The sequence below is a fragment of the Pleuronectes platessa genome, chromosome 14 (assembly GCF_947347685.1).
Source record: "Pleuronectes platessa chromosome 14, fPlePla1.1, whole genome shotgun sequence".
Classification (NCBI taxonomy): domain Eukaryota; kingdom Metazoa; phylum Chordata; class Actinopteri; order Pleuronectiformes; family Pleuronectidae; genus Pleuronectes; species Pleuronectes platessa.
In genome coordinates this window covers 16,234,879-16,258,893 of record NC_070639.1, presented here as the reverse complement: position 1 = coordinate 16,258,893, position 24,015 = coordinate 16,234,879, and the positions used below count along the sequence as shown (strand labels likewise).

General features: G+C 42.0%; 3 protein-coding genes and 1 long non-coding RNA gene across 7 annotated transcripts in view; 1 reads left to right on the top strand and 3 right to left on the bottom strand.

Moving 5' to 3' along the window:
- Window positions 1-956: 956 nt before the first annotated feature.
- Window positions 957-4,748, bottom strand: tmem169b (transmembrane protein 169b). Its single transcript, XM_053440013.1, has 3 exons — window positions 4,622-4,748; window positions 3,642-4,034; window positions 957-3,330 (listed from the first exon to the last, which is right to left on the bottom strand). Exons 2-3 carry the CDS (start codon window positions 3,913-3,915, stop codon window positions 2,696-2,698), a joined length of 909 nt encoding a protein of 302 aa, XP_053295988.1. The 5' UTR covers window positions 3,916-4,034; window positions 4,622-4,748; the 3' UTR covers window positions 957-2,695.
- A 709-nt stretch (window positions 4,749-5,457) lies between these two features.
- LOC128455434 (uncharacterized) lies at window positions 5,458-6,050 on the top strand. The gene is made up of 3 exons (XR_008341732.1): window positions 5,458-5,530; window positions 5,737-5,793; window positions 5,960-6,050. It is a non-coding gene; the product is annotated as an uncharacterized LOC128455434 (long non-coding RNA).
- A 2,728-nt stretch (window positions 6,051-8,778) lies between these two features.
- On the bottom strand, window positions 8,779-18,666 carry pfkla (phosphofructokinase, liver a). The gene is made up of 22 exons (XM_053439467.1): window positions 18,356-18,666; window positions 17,300-17,373; window positions 17,118-17,195; window positions 16,176-16,365; window positions 15,918-16,083; window positions 14,826-14,870; window positions 14,634-14,742; window positions 14,421-14,516; window positions 14,214-14,306; window positions 13,199-13,324; window positions 13,034-13,098; window positions 12,838-12,901; window positions 12,578-12,724; window positions 12,414-12,484; window positions 11,939-12,026; window positions 11,699-11,851; window positions 10,626-10,790; window positions 10,482-10,543; window positions 10,176-10,287; window positions 9,793-9,892; window positions 9,588-9,693; window positions 8,779-9,506 (listed from the first exon to the last, which is right to left on the bottom strand). The coding sequence occupies exons 1-22, from the start codon at window positions 18,438-18,440 to the stop codon at window positions 9,359-9,361; spliced, it is 2,343 nt and encodes a 780-aa protein (XP_053295442.1). The 5' UTR covers window positions 18,441-18,666; the 3' UTR covers window positions 8,779-9,358.
- Window positions 18,667-19,625: 959 nt separating this feature from the next.
- si:ch211-45c16.2 (mitogen-activated protein kinase kinase kinase 13) overlaps window positions 19,626-24,015 on the bottom strand; it is a 29,835-nt gene continuing 25,445 nt past the window's right edge. For all 4 annotated transcript variants that reach the window (XM_053439463.1, XM_053439464.1, XM_053439462.1 and 1 more), the window contains 2 exons: window positions 23,279-23,570; window positions 19,626-22,998 (listed from right to left, as the gene is read on the bottom strand). In XM_053439463.1, the coding sequence (XP_053295438.1) occupies window positions 22,897-22,998; window positions 23,279-23,570 (394 nt within the window). In that variant the 3' untranslated portion in view covers window positions 19,626-22,896. The remainder of the gene's footprint in view (window positions 22,999-23,278; window positions 23,571-24,015) is intronic.

Below are 24,015 nucleotides of genomic sequence, written 5' to 3'. Positions count from 1 at the left end.
TTGGTTGTATTTCTTTGGATTTTATTTATTTGACTTGATCTGAGCCAGTTACTGAGGTAATCCCCAACAGTTATACATTCACACCGAAGCTGTTCATATGACAGATTATTTAATTATGCTGTTATAAAGAGCAGTAAAATTACTTAAAGTTGTTAAGTGAAAAAAATGAACTACTTACCAACTTTTAGTCATGATCTGTACGTGTTTTATATCCAGTGATGTCTTTGTATTAGACAGTGTCGCATGTTTTCTGCTCCCTCATTAGTGGCAGGGAGACGAATCCAGTGTGAATTGCCTTTGTGAGTTAATACATTTGACAGTAGGAAATCAGGAGGATGCGCAGTCCACTTCTGCGAAGGAAATACATAAAAACATTAAAGCCCTCAATAAAGCCAATTAATTTGCCTGAATTTTTTTTATTTATAATAACCCTTACAATTTCAATAGGGCCTCCCACTGTCTCTAACTGTTCGGTGCTCGGGCCCTTAAAGGAAAGACTTGACACATATCAGTGACCTACTCAAATAATACATAATCATCAAAAGAGGTTTCCCTCACTGCAGCAATGAAAGAGGAGGTTGAGTAAAGGCTCCAATCCAGCCTGCTAACAGGCTGAGAAATGGAGTCCTACTTTCCCGGGACTGAACAGGAAGTAAGGCTCTCAGCATTATTAGTGGTGCTTCTCTCTAACTGACTGTATTTTGTACACTGCTGACCTTGCTTTAGAGCATATGGATTTGTTTTCCCAGGATGCTAATAATCAGATCTCAAAGTGCACATAACTAAGCCTCTGTGTGCATCATGCAGGCCCATTTGCTGACTTGTCTCTGTAAGAGTGAATCTATGGAACGGAGGGAAATAATGAGCTGCTGTGTGTGTTGCTCTGCAAAATAAATGAAGAAATGAGCACACAGCTGCCATGTAAATAGACACAACACTTTATTTCATTTGCGTGATTTTTTTTTTATTTAGCATCATGAGAACTCACAACATGTAACGTGAAATACAGATTTAATCAACAACCACTGACTCGTGTTTTTTAACCTGTAAGAAAGTAAAATGAAACAATACCAGATGTAATTATAAGCATTTGATTATTTAAACCACCTCATCCATTTAATTGGCTTGTATCTCATCGAGTCAGTAGTAGCTGTTGGCAATTCATGTACTGTCCTTCAAAGTGCGTAAGAGAAAAATATAAAAGGAGCTTGCTACGAGAATTCCACAGATGTATAGACTTAAATATCTCAAATAAATTAAAGCAACATTTAAAATGTTTCTGAATTGAAATGGAACAGGAAGGTAGAAAATTACAGAAAACGTCATTTTACTTGTGTGTGTGTGTGTGGACCACAGTTGTGAAGACAACACGAGTAGTATCGGCCCAAATCCAGGCCGATTACAAACATCTTTTTTTGAAAGTGGCTTAAACACATGAAAACATAACATTGGAAAAAACTAAATTACACCAAAGAAATGCTTTGTCAGCTTGTTCTGACTATGGCTTCCTCCATTTATCCCAATCTCTGATTTTTTGTTTGTGTGCCACAAGTAGCCATCAAGCACAGAGCACACAGCACGATGCACATCGCAGCTTCATTACCCTATAACCAGAGAAACCAACCAGTTCTCACATGTTAGAAGACCAAGTTTGATGTGTTTCAGTTTGTTAGGTGACATCAATTAAGCATAATATCATAAGGAATAACATAAAGTTTTACATCTTCAGTCTTTTGTTGACAACAAGAAAAGTAGAAGAAATCCAGCGTTGCCCTTTAAAAACAAGATTGTGAGAGAATCCCTTAAAAAACCCTGCCTTTCTTCAGTCATTTACTGTTTTAGTCTAGTAATCCTAGTAATTTACAGTGTTGACTATAACTCGGTTATATGCATATTTCCAATCAAAATAGCAATTAAAAAAATTTCAGTAGTAACTGACACACATTCAACTTGGATCTGTGACCCTGAGGTGGTTGCCCAATTATCCCAGTTGGTGTTCCAGCCTTTTCCAACTATCACTTCATGGATTAAACTGAGCATATAAAATGTGGCCTTTAAAGTCGCTGCACAGCACAGCACAGTGATCACATGCATATAATTACACATATTCACATATGAAGTGAAATTATCTAACTTCCAAGTTTGCAGCAACTCCTGTATCAGTCCCAACTTCTTTTGAGGTGCATTGCTGCTCTGTGATGATTCGAGGTTTCTTAGTGATCTGAGGGAGCTGTGACCATTACATGTACGTAAAACCCCCCAATGATAACCACTCCCACTCTCAGAGCTTAATGATTTAACAATAGTTTTGTAACAATAATTCGGCCCCTTAGGACAGTTCAGGCAGTGTTCAATAAATAATAATTTCCACTTTGAAGCACAATGGAGTCGCTAAAAATACTTTCCTGTTCTTTTGACATGAAGTTCAATGGAATTTGTTTCTTCAGGAGCTTCCAGCAAAATCTCAATAAGTCAAGAAGGTTGACCTTGAGAGGATGCTTTCATCAAACTGCTTCAAATTATCAGAAATGAGCCTTTAAGCTCTTATTTCTTTGATTAACTTGAAATTTCGGGCACTTGTTTGTCCTTCGTTACTGAACCAAACTCACATGTTGAATTTCAGTCAATTAGTTAGAGCACCCGCAACTTTGACGCCGTCCTCCCTGTGAGCCCTGGCCCTCGGCGTCGCCCTGTTTCACACCGATGATGTCTGAGCGCGTTCACTGGGGGCCTTGCTCTGCAGGGTGCCAGAAACGGTGTCGGAGTCGAGCAGCTCCACTATGCTGTAAGGGGAACAGTCCTCCAGTCCCAGCTTCCCACAGGCCCAGCCGCAGAAGCCCTTCTCAAAGTCTCGCACCACCTGCCACCATTCACCGAAGGCCCAGGACACCTGTACCACGGCGGAGTAGAGAGCCAGAGACAACGCCACAGGCATGATGAGCATGGGGTAGAAGATGATGAGGAAGGGGCATATCGTAATCTTGTGCCAGAATGTCCGCTCTTCGTTGTACACCAGGAAGACGTTGTACCAGGTGAGCGTGCCGTAGTAGAAGGAGGTGATGAAGGAGAGGAGGAAGACCACAGGGGCGCAGGAGAGGCTCCACAGCACCACGTGGGGTCCCTGACACACACTTATGCCGCAGTTGCATTTGGAGCCTTCCCCGGCCTCACACTCTGCATCGAGGCGTTCCTTCGACTTGTTCAGATCCCTGAGTTCCTTCTCTGTCAAAGTGACATGTATGTCCACCACCTGACCCTTCTTCTTGCCCCGGGTGATGGTGCCGGTCAGGGTCACGTAACGGCTGTCTGGAGGAAGGCTCCAGCCTCCACCTGTTTAGATATAATTCACATTAGGACCATGGACACTTTGACTGCAGCACTCAAAAAGGCTTATGGAGTTTAGATACATGGTTAACAGAGATTATTCATAATTTCCTTTGAGGTAATATAATCGATAGTATTGATAGTATGGTCACACTTTAAGTGCATCATTTTAGGATTATCCCTCCTTTCTCTTGTTCAGATGCTTGGTATATATCGAGTACATGACCAAAAATGTACAATGAAATGTCTTTTTACTCCAGTGATAGAACATATACATTTAGCTTCATGATACTAACACAATAAAGCACCTGTCTCACCATCGCTCGTGGGCGTGCAGAGGAATTTAGCTCCCTCCTCTGCGCTCCTCTCTGCTCCCTCCTCGCTGCCTGGGTCCTCTCCCGGCACCGTCTCCATGTCAGAGCGGTACACAATGATGGAGTCTGGACGCATGTCTCTCTTCTTCCTCCTCTTCCTCCTGATAGGGGGTCCCACTTCTCCATCGTCCACATGGTTCCCCGATGCGTCTGACCTCAAGGAGATCAACTGGGGGCTGCCCTCTCCTTCGGTCTGACACTCCTCTACCTGTGCCATCCCCTCGCCTGACCCAGTAAACACTCGAAAGATATACCTTCTGCTGGGTTGGATGTGGAGACTAGTGAAGTCTGGAGCAGCACAAACGACATCCACCCATTTTGTCAAAAGTTTTTAATCTGAGAAAATAGAGGGAGGGAGAGAGGATGTCATTAAAAGCTGGTGACAGTCAGAATAATCCTGCATGTACATTGAGTTTGCATGGCCTAGATCCTGGTCAGTCGCTGCTGATGACTAATACCCACCAACAGGACACATCATTATTGTTAGTTTATCATTATTGTTATTATGGATCGCATGGCTTTGAAACACGTGAACACAGAGATCAAAAAGCACCAGATGGACGACAAACAAAGCGTGATGGGTTTCCCTTGAACTGGGGGGGTTGCCTCTCTTCTGCATGACAGCGCACTGATACTCTGGTGGAAATGCACCGACTCCTCCCGTCCTCCTCTTTGCAGACATCATGACATGAGAGCTGCACACTCCGCACACGGATCGAGCCCTTTTTTTTCTATATTTCTTAAATCAATGCTTTATATAATAAGATACGCGAGGGACAGAGCCCCTGACAATGCAACCCATTCTCCCCACAGCTGATCCCCTCCCATTTAAATCCCACCCATGTCCGCTCTTTGTCTGCAGACGGGCAGCCGGTGGAACAACTCGCACAGGAACCAGAGCTGCGGCTAAAATGTGATCTCACCTGAAGCAGAGAGGACGAGCGGCGGGGAGATGGAGCGAGAGCAGCGAGGATAAATCACCGAGTTCCCGTGACACATCGCAGGAGCAGATGCAGCGCAGCGCCGAGGTCTCGCCGATACAGATGCGCTACGCAAAATGATTTGAAGAATCGCACTAAGCCCGCCCCTCTCACCGCTGTCGAGCCAATCCTGCCTGAGCCATCCCACCGTCATGTGAACGGGAACCCGCCATGTCTGCTCCGCATGATGATTCAAGCAGCCCCCTTTCTAATAGAACATATTTTTAAATAAAACAATAACTCCTTTTAAAAATAGAACCATACACAAATTGCATATGGAATCATTTGATCAAAGATTTCTTTACTTTATCATCATATATGGCCAAATTCAGAATCAGAATAGGGCTTTATTGCCACGCAGGTCTACACATACATGTTTGCGCAATTATAAATAAAGAAAATTTTAAAATTTTAAAATAAGAATCATGTGGAATCAAACAATCATAGCAAGTTTGTTAATTTTTACGACAGTATTAGAATAAAAAAAGAGGGTACAAATCTGAATGTGACAATAACATTTTAATATCAAAAGACAAAAAGTCATAATTTACTAAACAAATATGTGCAAATTTTACAAAATTAAAATGTTAATTTTTCATGAATTAAGTCATAAAAAACGATGAGAAAACATTATTATCTTATGGCCGGGATTAATACTTTTTCCCCCAAACGTCCCCAGGGGGGGTTCTGTACCTTCATGCCCCTCGATACTTCTAAAGTTATAACCTTGAAGAACCATTTTCTTTTGACAGTGTCAGTTGAGACCAGAAGCAACTAATGTTGCTAAAGTTGCTGTGAAGATGAGCGGCCAACATTCACTCGACAGCCTCGACAGCCTCCTCTGTCAATCTGGTGAGTTGGCTTGTTGAGTTTTTTTGAGTTTAACAGTTTTACCTTTGTTGTAATTGTACGTGTGTAAAGGTTTAATGTTCGGTAAAGTGGTTGAGATGTCGGTAGCAAGCTAGCTTGTTAGCTAATTGAAGTGAGCAGCTTCACAAGATGGTAGCACCTCTTCAGTCATAAGCCAATCGTTTTATTTTATTTTTCTTATTTCATAGCTCTTCAGGCTCGGGAGCTTTCCCAAAAGAAGAATGAATTCATACAACGAATTAAAGGTAAGCCAGTAAAATAAACCACAGACAAACAGTGAAATATAGAACTAGCTTAAATTAGCTCCCATGTAAGTTAGCAACAAGATGGAGACCTCACTGTTTTTAATGTAAAATCATTTTGGTGTTGTGTTGCACGGTGTCACTCTTGTGTTTCTGTGCGTGTGCACAGTTTGCAGGGCTGACATTGCTGAGAGGAGGTCTTACATCGACACACTTCACAGAAACATCCAGAAACTGGAGGAGGAAACCCGGGGGAAGCAGAGCTCTGCCATGCTTAATAAAGCTAATGCAAGAAGGTAAAGGATGACAGAGCCAAGCCATGGTGGACGAATGAAGATGACACATAATCAAAATTGTGCATGTTAATAACGGTGTCATGTGATAGAGATATACATGTATTTCACTGCTTGTCGTCCATGTAACTGCAGCATGAAGGCGACCAACATCCTGCTCCTCCAGTACGAGCAGACGCTCAAAGATGAAATTGAGAGCAGAAAAGAGAGCTTCAACCACGACACGTGGGTTCAACTGGCTGCTGGGTCCATTCATCTTTTAACACATCCTTCTTGTGCTCTGATAACAAAACTGAATTGTTCTGTATTTGTTACATAACCAGGGAAGTCTATGAAGAGAGGATTGCAAGCTACAGAAAGAAATTTCAGTCCCATCAGGAATATTATTTGAAAAATCCTACGGCTCAAAAGCTCCTCAGGCAGCAGGCCGAAAAAGAGGAGATTGAGTGTAGGATCAAGGCCTGCGATGATCAAATTACAATGAAGCAGGCAGAGCTAGACCATCTCACAGGTAATACACTTTATATCCCATGGCAACTTGCTCTGCTTGAGAATATTGCAGTTGATTTCTCTGGTTTTGTCTGACCAGGTCCAGTGGTCACTGTCTCCTCCACTGAGAAGCTACCGGACAGGTGTCTCTCTCTGAATCTTATAAATAACAAATAATTATAACACATGTGTATTTTATTGTATTATTCTCCAATCGAATCTGTTTTTCTTTCTAGTGCTACCGGGCAACAGCCTGAAGAAGAAGCAGAGAAACAATTAGATCCTCAGACCGAGGACTGTGATTCTGCCATCGACAGCTTCTGTCTGCATCTCAACCAGTCAAAGGTACTCAGAAGCCATAAGTCAAAACTAATAGCACATCATAGTTGTCTAAGTATGTAAGTAGCATCATATAAGTAACCAAACGGTTTAACATGAACAGATGTTGCAGAATGGAGATAAAGTATCTGTAGAGGCCGGTGCTGCAGATATTCCTAAGGAACACAAGGTCAAGGATACGACCGACTGCAGCACTTACCCAGAGGAAGCAGGCAGAGAGCTGTGGTCTCACCAACAGCTGGATGGTAAGTAGAGAAACTCTTTAACTTCAGTGAATGTCTGCCTCTTTACACACAGTGTTCTTCATGTTTCGGTGTTGATGTTGCGTAAAAGCTCATCAGCTAAATATTTGTATCTGTTTAGAACAAAGCTGGACAGAGGAGATGCAGACTAATGTGCAGGAAAAGGAAACTGAACTACAGGAACAGGTCATGGTAATGTTCCTGCCATGAGGTGTACAAGACCCATACTGAGCTGTCTCCACAAGTGTCCTAACATGATGGCATTGAAATAGTCAAACTCACAACACTGATGTGCTTCATCTGGAAAAGACGGAGATACCTTTCAGACCAATCTCAAGGAATTTACCACAAGGGTCGATGTTGACAGTTTTGAGACCTTTATTGTCCGACAATGAAAACAGCAAACATTGTTTACTTAAATGTTTTATCATTTAGTATCAAATCTCAAAAGTGATATTATTGTCTATGTTGCAGATGCTGTTTTTAAAGGTTCCACTCCTGTTGGAAGAGCTTTAACACTCAATGTGTTTTGTGTGTAGGAACAGCAATCTAATGTGTCAGAGGAAGAGGAGGCAGCGGAGGAAGGAGTGGGAACAGATGAAGAGCAGACATCAAGTGAAAAGGACAATGAGGAACTTGTTGCTTTCCCTCGGGCTTCATGCGAAGAGACTAATTCTCAGGCCTCTCTGGCAAAGACGACAGCTGCACCTTCGACCACAGCATTTCCATTTAAGTAAGGTTTTTGTATCCAAGTTGTCCTACTCATATATCACTGTCAAGATAACCACTGAGAACAATCTTTCATGTGCTCACTTCAGCTTCAGCCTGGCCAGCGGTACCTCCGATACCAAATCTCCAGCTTTCCTGTTCTCTCTGAACTCTGATCCGAGCACCCCCGGCTTCTCTGGATTTGGATTTGACTCATCGCAGGCTGAGGTGAGGAACGAGCAGAAGGAACAAACAATCTTAAAGAAATCCGTGTTTTGGAATGCCTTTTGAATGTTTGTTTTTACAGGACACAAATTTTGCTTTCCCTGGCTCTTTTTTCAATGAGAAGGTAGTCGATTTATTGAAACACTTATTTTTCTCATGTTGTACTCTTTAAAAAAAATAACACAAAAATCTGTTCATACTTTTTCAGAAAACCACAGACACCAAGTCTTCAAGTGGTAAACACCTAATCAAATCTCTAAATTTGTGTGATGCGTGTTACCTCCCTTAGACTAAAGGTGTGTAAATGATTTCGTTTTTCAGGCGGTGAGTTCTTGTTTGACCAATCAGAGCAAGGTGAGGACTTTCAGTTTGCCTTCAACTTCAAGAGCCCTCAAGCAACTACCAAAGAGAAGAGCAGGGAGGACTTTCCATTTCCATTCAACTTTTGAGAGTTGTAACAAAAAAGTGGTATATTTGGTTGAAAGAGCCGTTGCTGGTTTAACTTCAGTTATTGTCTGATATAGTGGGCAATGGATTTAATGTTTTTTTTTTTTTTTAGATTTGCCAGCTTTGGCTTTTCTCACAGCATCTTTCATCTTTTACTCTGTTAAATGGTTTCTATGCATTTGTCTGTATTATTTAATTATTTATTTATTTCTACTGACATTTCAGTGAACATGTTTCTAATAGCATTACAGTTGAATAACATTTTATTGAAGATACAGTTATAGTATTAGTAACACCATAACACTTTACAGAGTTCCATGTAGTAAGTGCAGTAGTTGTTATTCTCTATTACATAGTGTAATAAACTGCCTGTTGGTAATTTGTGGTTGGCTGTTCAGTTTACTTAGACAGAAGCAGTGTTTCAGTCAGATACAATGCAAAAATAAAATCAACATCTCACAGGTCCCACGAGTCACAGTCATATTTTAACGGATCAGTATCTGTGAAGTTGGAATTTCTCAAAATGTGATTTCAAAGCAAACAACACACAATGTGCTCTATATTATATTGCGCAGTACATTTTAACTTAATGACAGACTTGTCTCATCTATTTTTGGCAGTGGTTTCCAATTTTGCAATTGCTTTGTTTGGAATTGCGAGAAAGCCTCATTCATCAAATGAGTATTTGAAGAACACTTATACTATTTACAGTTCAGTAGTTACAGTATCTGCTGCCTTGTGTTCAGTCAAGTTAACGTGCACAGCAGCAATTTAAATCTGTGTGGGAACAAAAGAGGGACAGAATACACTGCGGTCTCAGAGAGCTTAGAACCCAGAATCGATGCTGAGGGAGCGTCGGGTCACATGTTCGATCTCTCCTGGGACATATTCACAGAAGCTGGTCTGATACTTGGCCAACATTTTTAGCATTGGCCGAAGGTTGTACCACCACTGGACCGTGGGCATCCGGTGCCTGAAAACCAGTGACATACAGTCAAATATTAAGACTGATCAAAAACATATATCACCTGATAAGCACCATGAATTTACTTACTCAAAATCAGTCACAGCCTTCAGCTCAGCGACAGGGGTGAACTTGATGACCTTCCTGTGTAGGCCGAGCACACACGCTGTATCTGGCGAGTTGGTGAACACGCGGCCTGGTGGGGAAAATGGCATTATCGTGACACCACTGTTGTTTGACGTAGGTTTCTGAGCAATTTATTCATATAAAATATGACTCCATGCAGAAAGTCTACCTTGTCGAAAGTTTTCCGTCAATCTCTCTGAAATCCACTGGATCACCCTCACACCCAACTTGGTGCCAAAATTTCTGTCAAATGGAGAAGGTGCACCACCCTAGAGCACAAATGCACAAACTGAGTGTAAATATGTTTCCTTGAGGTCAGTTTACAGCAACACCAGAAAAATTGCGAGATGTGCACAAAGTTATTTTTTCCCCAATCAATAATGGGATAATGGGGGTCCCAGATCTCTGACGCTTTGGGAGCCAGGGCCTGGAAACTGGGACCTCTGCTTTACAGTATATGAGTGTCAATTATATACTATCATATCATATATCCTTTATAATTTGTTAAGCTGTGCTTTTCCAGAGTGGATCGATCACACGGTGGCTCCTCACCTGCTGAAGGTGTCCCAACACATTGACTCTGCAGTCAAAGATGCCCTTCCCCTCTGAGGAATACAGCTTATGGATGAAATCTGTCGTGTAGTTTTCATGGCATTTCTCATTCCTGTTGCAACAGAGGAAAAGATCAACATGGGAAAAACTGTCAATCAGATATACACAATAATCAGTGTGAAGTCTTTTATTTTTAAGGATGACATTGTCCCTCGGTCATTCTGCAACTTTGGTCCGGGGTTAAATTGATCAACATTTTGATATATATATATATTTATTGGATCAGCATGAAAATCTGTTACATACCTCAGTACCAGACCCCGCTGGACGTCCTTCTTCATTTTTTCAGCTAAATGCTCCACGTTGGTCTGTCAAAGGCCAGATAAATAAATAAGCTGAAATCTTGTAACAATACCAATAAAGAATAGACACAGCACAGTCCGGTCTTACCTTCAGGTCATTGATGTTGATGGGGTCCTCAAAGATGTAGGCTGCGTCAGCACCCACAGCTATTCCAGTGGACGTGGCCAGATAGCCACAGAATCCACCCATAGTCTCCACCACGAACACTCTTCTCTTGGTCCCACTGGCAGACTGCTTTATCTTGTCACAGCCCTGATGAGGAAATTAAAATGAGTATTGAAAGTCGGGTCAAAGTGTGGTTTTTAAGTCAAGGAGGGACTTAGCTTCCAAGCAACAGAAAAAAATAAATCCTTCAAATTGCTGCGTTACAATTAATTTGATGGTTTGCTAATTTTGAAAAGTGAGAATGGTTCAACTCTCATTTCCACTTCTCACCCTGAACGTCTGCTCTTGCACTTTGTTACTCTGGTGAGTGTCCACAATCTCCTGTGAGAAGTGTGTAACTGACTGAGACCCACAATCATGCTCAGCAAGTTTAACAGTAATGCTGAACTGTAAATCAATTAAAAACTCTGGTTTATCTACAATATTCAGCAGGTAAACATAAGAAATATTAACAATTCTGAACAAGAGTTCGTTGTATTTGCTACAGCAGCAGCTCCCCTGGTTCAAAAAGCCGGGGATCATGGGTAACAGCCACAGCTCAGTTGTGTTACAGTTCAGTGAGTGGGACTATACAGCCAGAGCTCTGGTCAACAGATTGATGTCCCATAGTTACATAGCGTTGCTTTAATCTACTTCTAATTAACCATCACCTATATTTATTGTGATTATGCAGCCACTAGAACGTGTAATAAAGATATACACAGGAAAGGTTTTGGAGAAAGCTGCTGTTGTCTTATTTATGTTCTTTTACCAGTTTACCGGTACAGTATTTAAAGTCACAGAGAATAACCAGAGGGCCGTCTGCCTCCATCTCCACCCTCTCAAAACTAAATCTCTATCCTCTGCTTTAAATAGGTAAGAGGAGTTCAAAGTCTGGCTCTGTAGCACAGCTCATATCTGATGTGATGCTTTCTGATGTGACGGTTCAGTCCCCATCCATCTTAATCCTGACACATCAAAGTCCACGAGTTAATGTGCCATCTGCTCGGTGTTACCTCCATGGCAGCGTTGACGGCAGTGTCTGCTCCCAGGCTGAAGTCAGTTCCAGGCACGTTGTTGCTGATGGTGGCCGGGATCACACACATGGGTATACAGAGCTCGTTGTAGCGACTCCGGGCTTCAAACAGCTGCAGCACTCCTTCGTACGCCTTTGAACATCAAGTGGTAAAGTGAAAACCACTCTGATGCAACGCTGATTTTACAGATGATTACCTATAACCAATCAATACTCTTACCTCGAACCCTCCAATGACGAGAAGAGCTGAAATATTGAACTTGGCAATGGTTTCCACAATCTTCTCCATGTGTTTTTTTGGAAGCGTCCTGAGGGAGGACATGAAACAGACATTCAAAATCACTTAAAGGGAAACTAATTTACATTAGCTAGACATCCACCGTGCAATTTGGGGTGAGCAGCAACTAGATGCTGCTGGAGGGTCAGATACATTTCAGACATTTATGAAAACCCAGAATTATATGGACAAAAAATGGCCAGGCTGTAACGCAGAGGTGCTAAATGATGTGCCACATTGCCCACACTAACCAATTCACCAAGAGATATGACAAGCAGAAAACATTAAAAAAAACATAAACTCCATAATGTATAAGCTATTAACATTCATGAAAGTGGAGTACTAGAAATGTGAGTACAGTTTGAGAACTCTTACAAATATATAAATCCATCCATTTAAAAAAACGCTTGTAGCCCACCGTTTTGTTCCCAGCAGCGAGCCCCCTTGTCCCGTCCATCCGGCCACACTGTGCCATTCCATTTCAGAAACCTGCCAACAGTACAGAGCAGGCTCCTCTCAGTCTCATGCATTACTAAAAAACATACTGCAGCGTTGTACAGATGCAGAGATAGTTGGACTAACCGCTCCATTGGCAAGTCCTTGATATCCATCGTTCACCGCAAAGACCTTGTGTCCGTGAGCAAGTGCTAATCTCACCGCCGACCTCGCGGCTGCATTCATCCCTGCAGCCGGAGCTCCAACGTTCAGAATAGCCACGGAGAAGTTGCTCTGTGGGAACATGAGTCTCACATTATAACTTATGTGATTTTGACATGTGTGAAATCTAATACCACACAGTATGTGTGTGTGTGTGCGTGTGTTCATGTTGATGAGAGACTTACCTGAACCTGGGCCGGTTTCTGGAAGGCGAGAAGCTTGTAGATGTTCAAGTTGTTCTCAAAACTCCTACAAGAACATCATCTTGGTTTTTATTGACAAAGCAACAACAACAAAATGAAATGGTCTCGTGATAAAATGAGATTAAAGGAGATGAATGATAGAATTATTCAATATACATGAAGAAATCTCCTCTCTCACCCTCCTCGCAGTTTGACCGCCTCATCAAACTTCTTCTCGTTCATGGCATTCTGAACCAACTTAGTCTGCAAACAATGTGAAAAAAAGTTGAAATACAGCCATTTACCATTGTTTGCATTCATGTCCTTAAAAAAACTAAATATAGAAGCGAGGAAAGAGACTCACCATCTCCACACACTCCATTAGAGGAAGACGAACAGCCTGGTTACCTGACAGGCCGATGACACAGGCTGGAGTGTCAGGAGAGCCCTCCATCAGAGCCACTACAGCCTCCACACCCAGCTTACTGCTCTGCAGAAAAAAGAGCACACATGCGTACGTGACCATTTAAATATACAAGTATATATAATGTGTCCAAATGAGGGCTGGTAAACAACCAGAATAAATGATATAAACAGTAGACTAGCATGTCCTTCTGGCTGTATCTTCAGGGGTTGTGCCTGACATAGTCCAAGACCCCACAGTGAGGTTACACTGAAGGAGAGACATCCTGTGGGTGCTGAAACATTACTTCTGCATAAATGAGATCTGTGGAGAGCCTATGTCTGTTGGGAAAGGAGATTCTGTTGGGCTTGAGGCAATGGAGACCTGGGCGCTATATACTTTAAAAAAAAGCTGATAAAGGAGTGATAAATAATTGCCACCACCAAGGGCAAAAAATTTACTAAACCAAATAAATAGTCCTAAACCGTTAACATTTCAATAACTGCCTGGTCACAGTTTAACATGGTGCATGTGTGAATGCAAATGTCCGAGTCAGAGGCTTTGCAGTTTCCACTTTCCACAGAGTTTCTGCAGAAAACCTCCAGCTGTGTTGTGCATGTGTAAAAGGCAAACTGTTGTAAACTCTGTAGCCGATTCTCAGGATTCTACCTGCAGGTCATGTCTGAAACAGCTTTAGTCAGACCAAAGAGGAATCAGACCAAAGAGGTTCAGATCAAACTGAACCATGGTACTCGGACCATTTGCAGTAAAATAACAACATGTACAAAAACTGTGAATTCTTTGTAATAAAGCATTACGTCCAATTCAGTATTGTTGCAATGATTTCCAGCAGTTAACTTCGCACACCACTTTGGTGTTAAACCTATTGCTGAAATAAAACATTTACTATCACCTCACAACAATGTGTTCAGGTTTTATACATAACAAACAATAAAAAATATGTTGATCAACTCACCAGAATTCTGTCGAAGGCCGAGGGAGTTCCTCCTCGCTGAACGTGGCCGAGTACTGTCACTCTGGTGTCATAACCCAGCCGATCCACCACCAGCTTCAAACACACATGGAAGCATTTCAGTGTACTATGTCTTTCACCAAACACAACAGACAGGCTGTCGAAAAAAATCTTTCTTGGGCAATAAAGTCCTTAAACCATTGTACTTACATCTTTTACATAAGTTGAGGAGATGGATTTGCCATTAATGTCAATGGCTCCTTCTGCGATGATTATAATGTTCAGTCTTGATCCCTTTATACGGCTCTGGAGGTAAACAGAAACACATGCAATAACCAGTAAGTCAAGAACATAATTCTGTTTCCAAGAACCCTAAGAACTTGTAGACCTAACTTTCATTGTAGTTTATTTTTTGTGTCTTACCGATTCTAGACGAGAACACATACGGTCCTCCCAGCCCTCCTTAGGGGGAGACTCTGGAATAAAGAGCCAGTCGGCCCCAGACGCCAGCGCTGACACCAAGGCCAGATACCTGGAGTAACAGCACAAGCACTTGTGTTTTATTTAGTGGCTTCTTATTTATTACATCAAAGTGCATCTAAGTGTGTTACTCACCCACAGTGTCGACCCATTACTTCCAGAACAAAAGTGCGCTGGTGGCTGGGGGAAGTAAACAACAACTACGGTCAGACCAACTAACACACTTTTGTAGCAACTGTGTGAACATAGCACAAGAGAGTTTACAAACTGCAGAAGCTCAGCAGCTGAGATGCAAAAGTACAAGTCTGAACAAGCTCATAGGATTCATGCCAAACAGGCTTGAATGGAGGGACTCTGTTAAAACGACACTTGGCTTCGATCATAGCATTCCAACGCATAAACTTCATATTGCAGGTTTTGTGCAAACCACAGACTGGTTATATAGATAGAAGCTGTTACTGCTCCAATAGAGAAGCCAAAGCTTATTGATCAACACCTGGTGGCTGGCTGCAGTATATATTTTAAATCCTGTCTTCTCCATGTTAGTGGATGGGACATGGAACTAACTAAAAATATCTATCTCTCTCATTTTAGGTACTTATTATCAAATATATCAAAGTGTGCATTCATTTTTACATAAAACAGAGTGTAAAGTCATGATTGACAGCTGACACTGACTCCTGATTGGTTGAGCGTATAGATCCACAGGATATTACTACTGCAGCTCCATCCCCTGATCTATACTGCGCACACTTTGGCTCCAAAAGCACAATAAGGCAGCGTTTGTATTTGGGTGATTTTGGTTTCATTTCTAGATGGGCGGAAGAACTAGAGATGCGTTATTCATCTTTATAAACAGTCTAAGGTTCACACCGAAGTCCCAAACACTAAGATACAACTTACTGTATATGTGTGTAACCTGTATGAATCATATACAACAAAATAAATCAGCAATTAGTCACATTTCAGAATTGTTTCGTATTCTAGAGTTAATTTCTTGCTAATTGATTTCTCAAATTAATTGTTTCGTTTTTTTTAGGTCTGATAGCAATATATCTTTTACTGCTATACATGAATCTATTTACAGTTTCTCAATTAAAGTATCATTGTGTACTTGTTATATCTTCATATTCTGAACAAATTAATAATACTTTCATCAGTGAACAAAGGATTAATCACTTTGAGGAAACAGCAGCCGTCACTGTTCCACATCACACAGCGTCTAACCTCTGGGCCGTGGTCATGATGGCGTCAATGATCTCCATGATGCGGTGCAGCGCCGAGTCGGCTCCGATGGTCATGTCAGTGCCACAGAAGTCGTTATCGATGGAGCCAACGAGCCCCACGATGTTCAGGTGATCGTGCTGCTGGGCCAGAGTGTCTGTGATCCGTCCTAAAGTCACACACACACATGGAAATGATATAATATTGGTTTACTGTTATATGTAGAGAGCTAGTGATGACATGAATGATTCCACACTTTACCTTTCTGTACGAGCTCCTCCAGCAAACTGCTCCACTCACTGCGGAAGATGTTGGCCCCGGTGAGGCTGCCGTCTCCACCACACACACACAGGTTGGTGATGCCTTTCTTCACGAGGTTGTAGGCGGCGGCGACTCTGCCCTCCCGCGTTGTGAAGACCTTGCATCTGGCACTACCAATCACAGTCCCACCCTGCAGCAGAGACCTCATTTACTAACAAGTCCAAGACCAGTTCAGCTAAGACAGAAAGGACTTTGTCATCGGTCAATAACAAATGTCCTGATAAATGACATACAACTTTCTTTTCACTACAGGATTTTTAGTGACCTATAGAGAAACGTTTGTGATACAAAGCAAAGTCAGCTAGATACAGGGTACTAGGTATGAACACGGCCTTAGTGGCAGTAAGAGGATGTAAGTTAAACACAATGCAAACATAACCGTTCGAGCAATTTTAGAGAGGGTAGAACATCAAGACATTAGCTAAACAAGTCCAAGAAAACTCACAAAATTGGTCAGTGCAGTGTGAGACTGTTTATAACTGTCTCATGAGTAGAAAGCAGCTTGCACATGCAGCAAGACTCCTTACCAGGCTTTTACCAGTACAAGACAGGCAGAGGGAAAACAGATCAGAGGAGATGGATGAGATAATAAAATTCCTTTGAAAACCATAAAAAGAGAAATAAAGAAATAAATTTAAGACAGAAGAGACACACAAATTCTATGTCACTATTTTTTTATAGAAGAGATCTGACATGGGACAGTAGGAAAAGACAGAATACACATTCAGTATGGCCCTGCTGATGTGCTAATAGCATAACATAGCTTATTACCTCATAACATAATGTTATTAACACTTTTAATGTTTTCTTCCTACTCTGGTAAGTCAAAACTATGAAAAAAGGCAGACTACTGCAGTGACTGAAGCTAATGTTTCAACCCACCTGTTGGATGATGTTGGTCACACTGTGCCAGTGAGCCAGTTTGATGTTGTCTCCTCCATCCACCAGGCCCTGGTATCCCTGAAAAGTACAGATATGTAAAGTCAAGTAAGAAAACAGGACTTATTCAATGTGTATATTTAATATGGTCATGAACATGATTTAATGAAAAGCTTCTTTATCACCTCATGAATAAGATAGACCTTGGCCCCCACATAAATGCCCATCCGGGTCACAGCTCGGAGAGCGGCGTTCATCCCTGGGTCGACGACAATTGCATAAAAACATCAAGATTCAATCTGACTTTGAAGTGATTACACACATGTGGTTACACCATATAGTCCTGAATGAGGAAATCAGATACTGCGGAGGACATGACTCCGTTTCACAAGAGTGGTGAAAGAAGAACTGTAATCTTAAACTACGAAAGTAGCAATTACTAATCCAAAAAATAAAATCACACATTAAAAACATTACATCAAGTTATATTTGAAGTTACAAAAGTATTGATGATATATCGTATTATATCACTGGATTATAATTACTGGTGCGATAACAAGCACATAAAAACAGTGTGGGTAATATAAATTTACGTAATACATGGCGGGGTAGTGGATCCAGAGAGTGTTAGAGACCTCAGGGTGTATTTGTTCTTTTTATATCAGATTATTTACCTGAATATTGTAGTATAAGTATATAAGCATAAGTATATTACCTAAATGTTATATTATTTTACTTGTTGTCTTGAATGTATTCTTTTCTGGTTTTTATTTAGTCATCTTTTTAAAGCACTTTGTGTTTGTTGCTGAGTTATTAGTATTATTATGTTTATTAATCTAAACATTCAATAGAATTAGTGCAGTAAAAAGTGCAGTTATCGCCTTCAATTGATAAGTAGAAAGTAGCCAAAATGTGATATACTCTCAAAAGTACAAGCAATACCTCATACAGCCCTCAAATACGTTACTCGTGTACTCAGTTACTTGCTCCATTGCGAGTTACCTGCTGTACAGCAGAGGTCACTTGTGTTGCTGCACATACATGACCTTTGACCCCTGATCCCAGATCTGAAGGTTAAAACCAGGAAACACTGGGATCATATGTTCAGTTCTTGTTCCTGTCAGTGTCCCCTCGGTCCGGTTGTCTCCTTCCTGCCTCAGCACTGACCTCCCGCCCTACACATGTACCTGAAGGCAACACGCTGCGTTTGTATGTCAGTTTATCTGACTTATTTACGTCACCTTGCGCATCTCCGCCGCTGGTAAGCACAGCCATGGCCCGGCCGGCCCCCGTCATCTTCAGCCGCTCCAGGTCCATGGAGGACATGTTTAAACAACAAGTACGAGTCGGTGCAGGGTCTTTGTGAAGTGCTGTCGCTCGGTTTGTTAGTTAGTCCAGATGTTTACTCCTCGATGGCGGAAGGTTATTCCACCCCCTCGGCGAACAGACTCACTTCACCCTCTGTGACACTTCTCCGGTGTCTGACTCCGCCCAGTCCAGAGGAGTGCGCCGTGCGTTTCTTTTATAACCCCGCTCTGTCCGGTGACAAGCTCCCCTCCTCGAGAAGCTATAAGCCCCGCCCACTCAGTTCACGCTGAGGAGGAAACGTCCGCAGCACGTTCCGCACGAACTCCAGGGAACAGGTAGGATTAAACCCCGCCCACTGATTTTAAATGTTTATTAAAATGGATCTAATGTATGTAAAACATAACTCTTTTTTTTCTTTAAAATGTTCTAATTCCAAAATTGAATAACTCTTGTATTTTAAATACTCAAATTAACCTTGTGTTTAACATATAATTTATCGCTATAATACCTAAGTACACAAGTATGAATGCATGATGTTAAAGTGTAATACTTAATTTCTACATTTTGGTATTGCCAATTTTTTTAGTAGCTCTATTTGTATGTGTGTACCTATTTTATCCATAGTTTTACCACTGTAAACAAAATGCATTTATTAGTTCTATGTTTAATATTTCTATTTAAATACTCACATGGTATTTCCTGAACTTGCATGAGAGCTGGTAATTAGCTGAATATGTGGGTGTGATGAATATTACTGTACCAAAGATGCTCAGTATACACAACAGTAAAATAAAAATACAAAAACTAGTAATATTGGTGAGGAAAATGTTTTAATCTATTTCATATCAGGGCTATAGCGACCTGTAATATCTGTATCTATTCTTGGAATTTACTATCCTATTCTAATATTTACTATCCTATCCTAATATTAGTAATATTTAATTACAATGATATACAGTATTATATAGGATACATTATATGATATTCTATCATATGATAGCAACTAGTAATTAGTAGTCTGATATTGTTTGGGGAGAATATCTCCAAATGTGACTGTAGCTGAAATAAAAATCTAATTTATTGAAAATGTAACTGGACACAAAAATAATTACCTGATTACTATATCAATGAAAAAATAAATTTTCAATGTTGATAAAAACCAACAATAATGTTGCAGTTGACAGAAGAGAGGGACCACAGTGATTTGGGTACAGTACATCAGCATTTATTCCATGCAGTTGTTTGCTCTGATTTTATTCTCCCAGATACCCGTTGCACTGTACACTGGATAATACAGGAAACGGACAGGATTGGTTGATCGTAATGCCATTCAACAAGATGAGGGAGTCGGAAATGATAACCACAAAGAAACAGATGCTTGGTGCATGGGATGAGGCGACATGATGTCCACAGTTGGAGACAGATGCACTGATATTCAGATGTAAGTAACGGGTACTTTTGACTATAAATGAGAGGAAGGGAATCACTGCAGAAGTTCGGGAATCGGCAGAACTTAAGTCTTCAGGTTTGAAGTCTCACTTCTGCTGCTGTGACAGTCACTTGACCTTTGGTTTGAAACAGAGGTGATTTCATAGAAGCTATATCGATATATTAAAAAAAGATTTAGGAACACTTGGTGTTACTAATTACTGATGTAAAGTCTGTATAATCAATACTTTGTCCGCAGCGATGATGCAAATGATGAATGGTCCCCTGCAGAGTCAATGATATGACAATGCTTTTGTTCTCGCATACAAATACTGTCCTCTTCCCACACCAATTCATTGTGCTTCCTTTAAATAATACTTTTCAGGAGAAATCATAGGTCACAACATTTCTAAAGCTGCCTGAAAATAAAAAGAACAATGCGCCTCACCAGTCATTCTTAATAAATTAATTCAATAATCACGTAGGCCAGCTACAAAAAAAAAAGAATCAAAATTAAATTATCTTTACAACAATCATACTTCACAGGATATATGCCAGAAAGACAACGTTAATAACAGCTTGATCAGATTTACCCAGTCATTACTTCACACTAGGTTATTTCACACAAACGTAAACAGGATGAAGAAGGTTAAAGGAGGCTTGAGGAACGGCAGCAGCTGTTCTCCGCACCAGGGCTGAGCCTTTACAAAGCTCCCACTCACAAAAAACTAATTTATCCATCTGTACAGGTTTAGATTCACCTTGTGCTACTCGGTTTGTAACCCACCCCCCCACCCCCCCCCCTCGAAATGCTCAATACTGATGTGATACAGATTAAAGAACTTCCTGCTCATATTCAACCAGTCTGCTGGTCGTCGGCGACAGGCTCGGTCCGAGCTGTGCGATACATACGTTGAAGAGAGAGAGAGGACAGAAAACAGGTCACATAACATTTACATATAGGTGTTTATATACAATAATACTGAGATGAGGTCGTTGAAAACCAAGAGCTTTCATTGCTCTCTGGCCTTGTCTCTGGCTTGTATTCCTTATGTAGAATCTCAGCTGTCTGCATACACTTGAGCATTCTTGACATCGTTTTCGTTAAAATTCAACCCTGGCTGGCTATTTTTCTACGAGCAAAATCATTAGGGTGAATGAAAAACTCTCAGACGGGGCTAAAAAATAAAGCTCTCACAGATGCAGTATCCCCTTTCAATAGCAACCGCACGAAAAACCTAATATTAATGGGATTTAGATGGGGAAATTACCTTGGGTAGGAAAAAGGAACGAAAAGCCATAACACAAGGCAAACTAGGTCATTGCAGATGTCGCCATCTAGTGGCTGCTGATGGAATCGCTCCTGCTCTCTACTACCAACATTGAACCCTGAGCATTGAGCGCTGGAGAGGTGAGTTCACAAAAAAATGGGTCAATCTAAAAATATACCATCTATAATAAACAGTTTGACACACGCTGCTCTCCTCTAGCCAACAGCCACTGTGTTGTGTCTAGCCAGCTAGACGACCCAAAGTCCTGAGTGAGCACAACTTTTTCTCACACCTGAGCACCAACTCGTGTTATTGCTGTTTTAGTCAACACAGCACATCATAGTTTTTTTGCCTCTTTCAGACACTACGCATACGATGCTGTGAACAATCCTGCTGGGAAATGGTACATGGGAGACGCTACACCGCTTGATTTTCAAGAAATGGGGATACCGCATCTGGATTGCGACTAAAACACTACATTTCTATTATATCATTAATGTCCAGCAATATAGAGTTGAACATCGAGGCTATCTGTAAGACCGTTATTTTGAATATTCCTGCATGGTCCATTATACGAGCCGCTCGGAGAACATTCCTACGTACAATAATTGGTCCAGTCTGGTTTCTCAAATCCTCCAACGATCCTGAGATGAGACTTGAAACTGTGATGAGTAATGGCAAGGGGAGGGCTGCGTGAACCCAATCACACACGCACGCTGATAACGCCCTCGATATCTCCGGTCATGACATCTGATTGATGATGATGACGATGGCGTGTCTTGGAGAGAGGGATGAGCAAGGGCAGAGAGGGAGAGTCTCTTCTTTTATTTTTTTGATCTGCTGTCATGCGAGTCTTCATCCCCCCCCGTTGGTCTGCTAGCTCGTCCACGTCATGCAGTCTTCTGGCAGCGTTTTGCGTATAGCGAGCTGCATGGACATGCTTGGACTGTTCAGCGGGTGGTGGGGTCTGCACAAATGTTGGTTTTAGGGAGGAGGAGGAGGAGGAGGAGGAGGAGGAGGAGGAGGAGGAGGAGGAGGAGGAGGAGAAGTCCTGTTTGCGAGGCAGGTTGTTTCATGCTGGTGTTCAAGCTTTTTATCATGAGCCCCCTGTGCCCTGGTTGGGTACAGGATGGAAGTGGGAATGAGGCAGGGCACTGGGCCTCTGTACTGTAAAGTCACGATGAAGCAGGTAAGTTGGACAGTCGTATGAGAGAGGGCCTGGTTGTTTGGGGTCTAAAGCAGTAAGATGCTGACTGCGGCCACATCAGAGGACGTGTAAAGACGTGCAGAGACTGACTATCGCGATGATGTAACGTCCCACAGCTGTCAGCCTCGGATAGATCAGAACATAATCCTTCTCATCATCCTCACCTGCATCTTCATCCAGTCTCTCCCTCACACACACTCAAAATGTCAGTTTTATTTCTCTGTTGGGATCAGAGAACGTACCGAGATCCTGAATTTTCCTTCAAAACTAAGACAAAAATAAATTATGAATGTTACACTATCTACTGTACAGTATCATTCAAAAGGGAATCCCTGCCATGGGTTTGCCTGGATGCTGTGCTAGAGATGAGGAGGGGGAGTGGGGCTCATGAAGGGAAGGGCTTGGGGGAGCCTCTGGGAGAGGTTGCATGGGGCTTTGCTATAGGGAGCTATGTTTACAAGGTCGTCCTTTTATTGCTATTTTCTTCGGTGCAGAGTGGGACGCTGCGGCCTCCAGGCAAAAAACAGAACGGAGCCCCCGGGGGGAGGGGGGGGGGGGGGGCGTGTGTTCACCACGAGGAAGGAGCCCCGGCTTTGTTGTTCCTGATGGTGGCGTCGGAGCACTCTGCTTCTGACGTATCGCAGTCTGAGTCTCCAAACTGCAGGGGATTCTGAGACAGGAAACACAGAGAAACATCATCACACTTTGCTCATATTCACCCCTAAGACTTAGCTGAAGAGGCCCCCCCTCCCGAAATTCAAAAAATGCCTTGAGGATGCAGTGCACTAGGTGGTATTATGAGTCATGCACAACCCATAGATGTAGATTTTATAACCATCATTAATGTAAGAACAGTCATGACATTTAGTTTACAAGGTAAAAAAACAAAACTCTTTAATCATAGATGTTTGGGATGTAAAAAGAATCCCCCTCACATCCCCAGCACTGACCTCGTAGCTGTGTTCATCTGAGCACAGTTTTCCCAAGCTGATCTGTGTCTTGACCCTGCGGACAGCGCACTCCTTGTCAGAGAGGCCGTCCGACTGGGTGGAGATGTCGATGGGGATGTCCGGTGTGTGGGACAGCAGCTCGTCCAGGTGCTCCTCCTGACTGGCGCTCATCCTCTCCAGGGGCCCGCTGTGGGAGCGGTCGCTGGTGTTTCCCTCGTCTCCGTCGGACACCGACAGGTTCTCTGAGCTGAAGGTGGAGTAGGACTGGAAGCTGCTCATACAGCGATGAGGCCTGTGAGGGAGCAGGGGAGGAGATTAGCTCCACTTAGCTGGGTGCAGGGGCAGATCTTTTTTTAACGTGCATGTGCTTCAATGAAACAAGCTCCAGGTGAAGCTCCCATTTATTACAAACTTCCTAACAAAGCTACTTTACATGGCAGACAGAGCATGTGGCTATATGATAGCTGGTCTGGATGTTTTGAGTGAGAATACAAAGCGGGGTGCAAGCAATAAGAATTGTGACATCTCCCTGATATCCACACCTGATCAACTGGTCTGTTAAACATTTGGCGATATAGATTCACCTCATGTAGCAGTGGACCCTAAGTCCAACCCGCATCAACCCCCAGTGACAAACCTATTGTAGGCTACTAATATTTGTATTGATAATAATAATGGTTCTTTTATTGTTCCACATGATGTAACAGTGTTACAGTATAATGAAGGTTAAGTATGCA

Coding starts and splice junctions, on each gene's coding strand:
- tmem169b (XM_053440013.1), bottom strand. CDS start 3,915: ATGGCACAGGTAGAGGAGTGTCAGACCGAAGGAGAGGGCAGCCCCCAG. Junction 3,331..3,641: donor CTGCACGCCCACGAGCGATG/GTGAGACAGGTG, acceptor ATATCTAAACAG/GTGGAGGCTGGAGCCTTCCT.
- pfkla (XM_053439467.1), bottom strand. CDS start 18,440: ATGTCCTCCATGGACCTGGAGCGGCTGAAGATGACGGGGGCCGGCCGG. Junction 13,099..13,198: donor TAATGGAGTGTGTGGAGATG/GTGAGTCTCTTT, acceptor CATTGTTTGCAG/ACTAAGTTGGTTCAGAATGC. Junction 12,725..12,837: donor AGAAACCGGCCCAGGTTCAG/GTAAGTCTCTCA, acceptor ATGTTCCCACAG/AGCAACTTCTCCGTGGCTAT.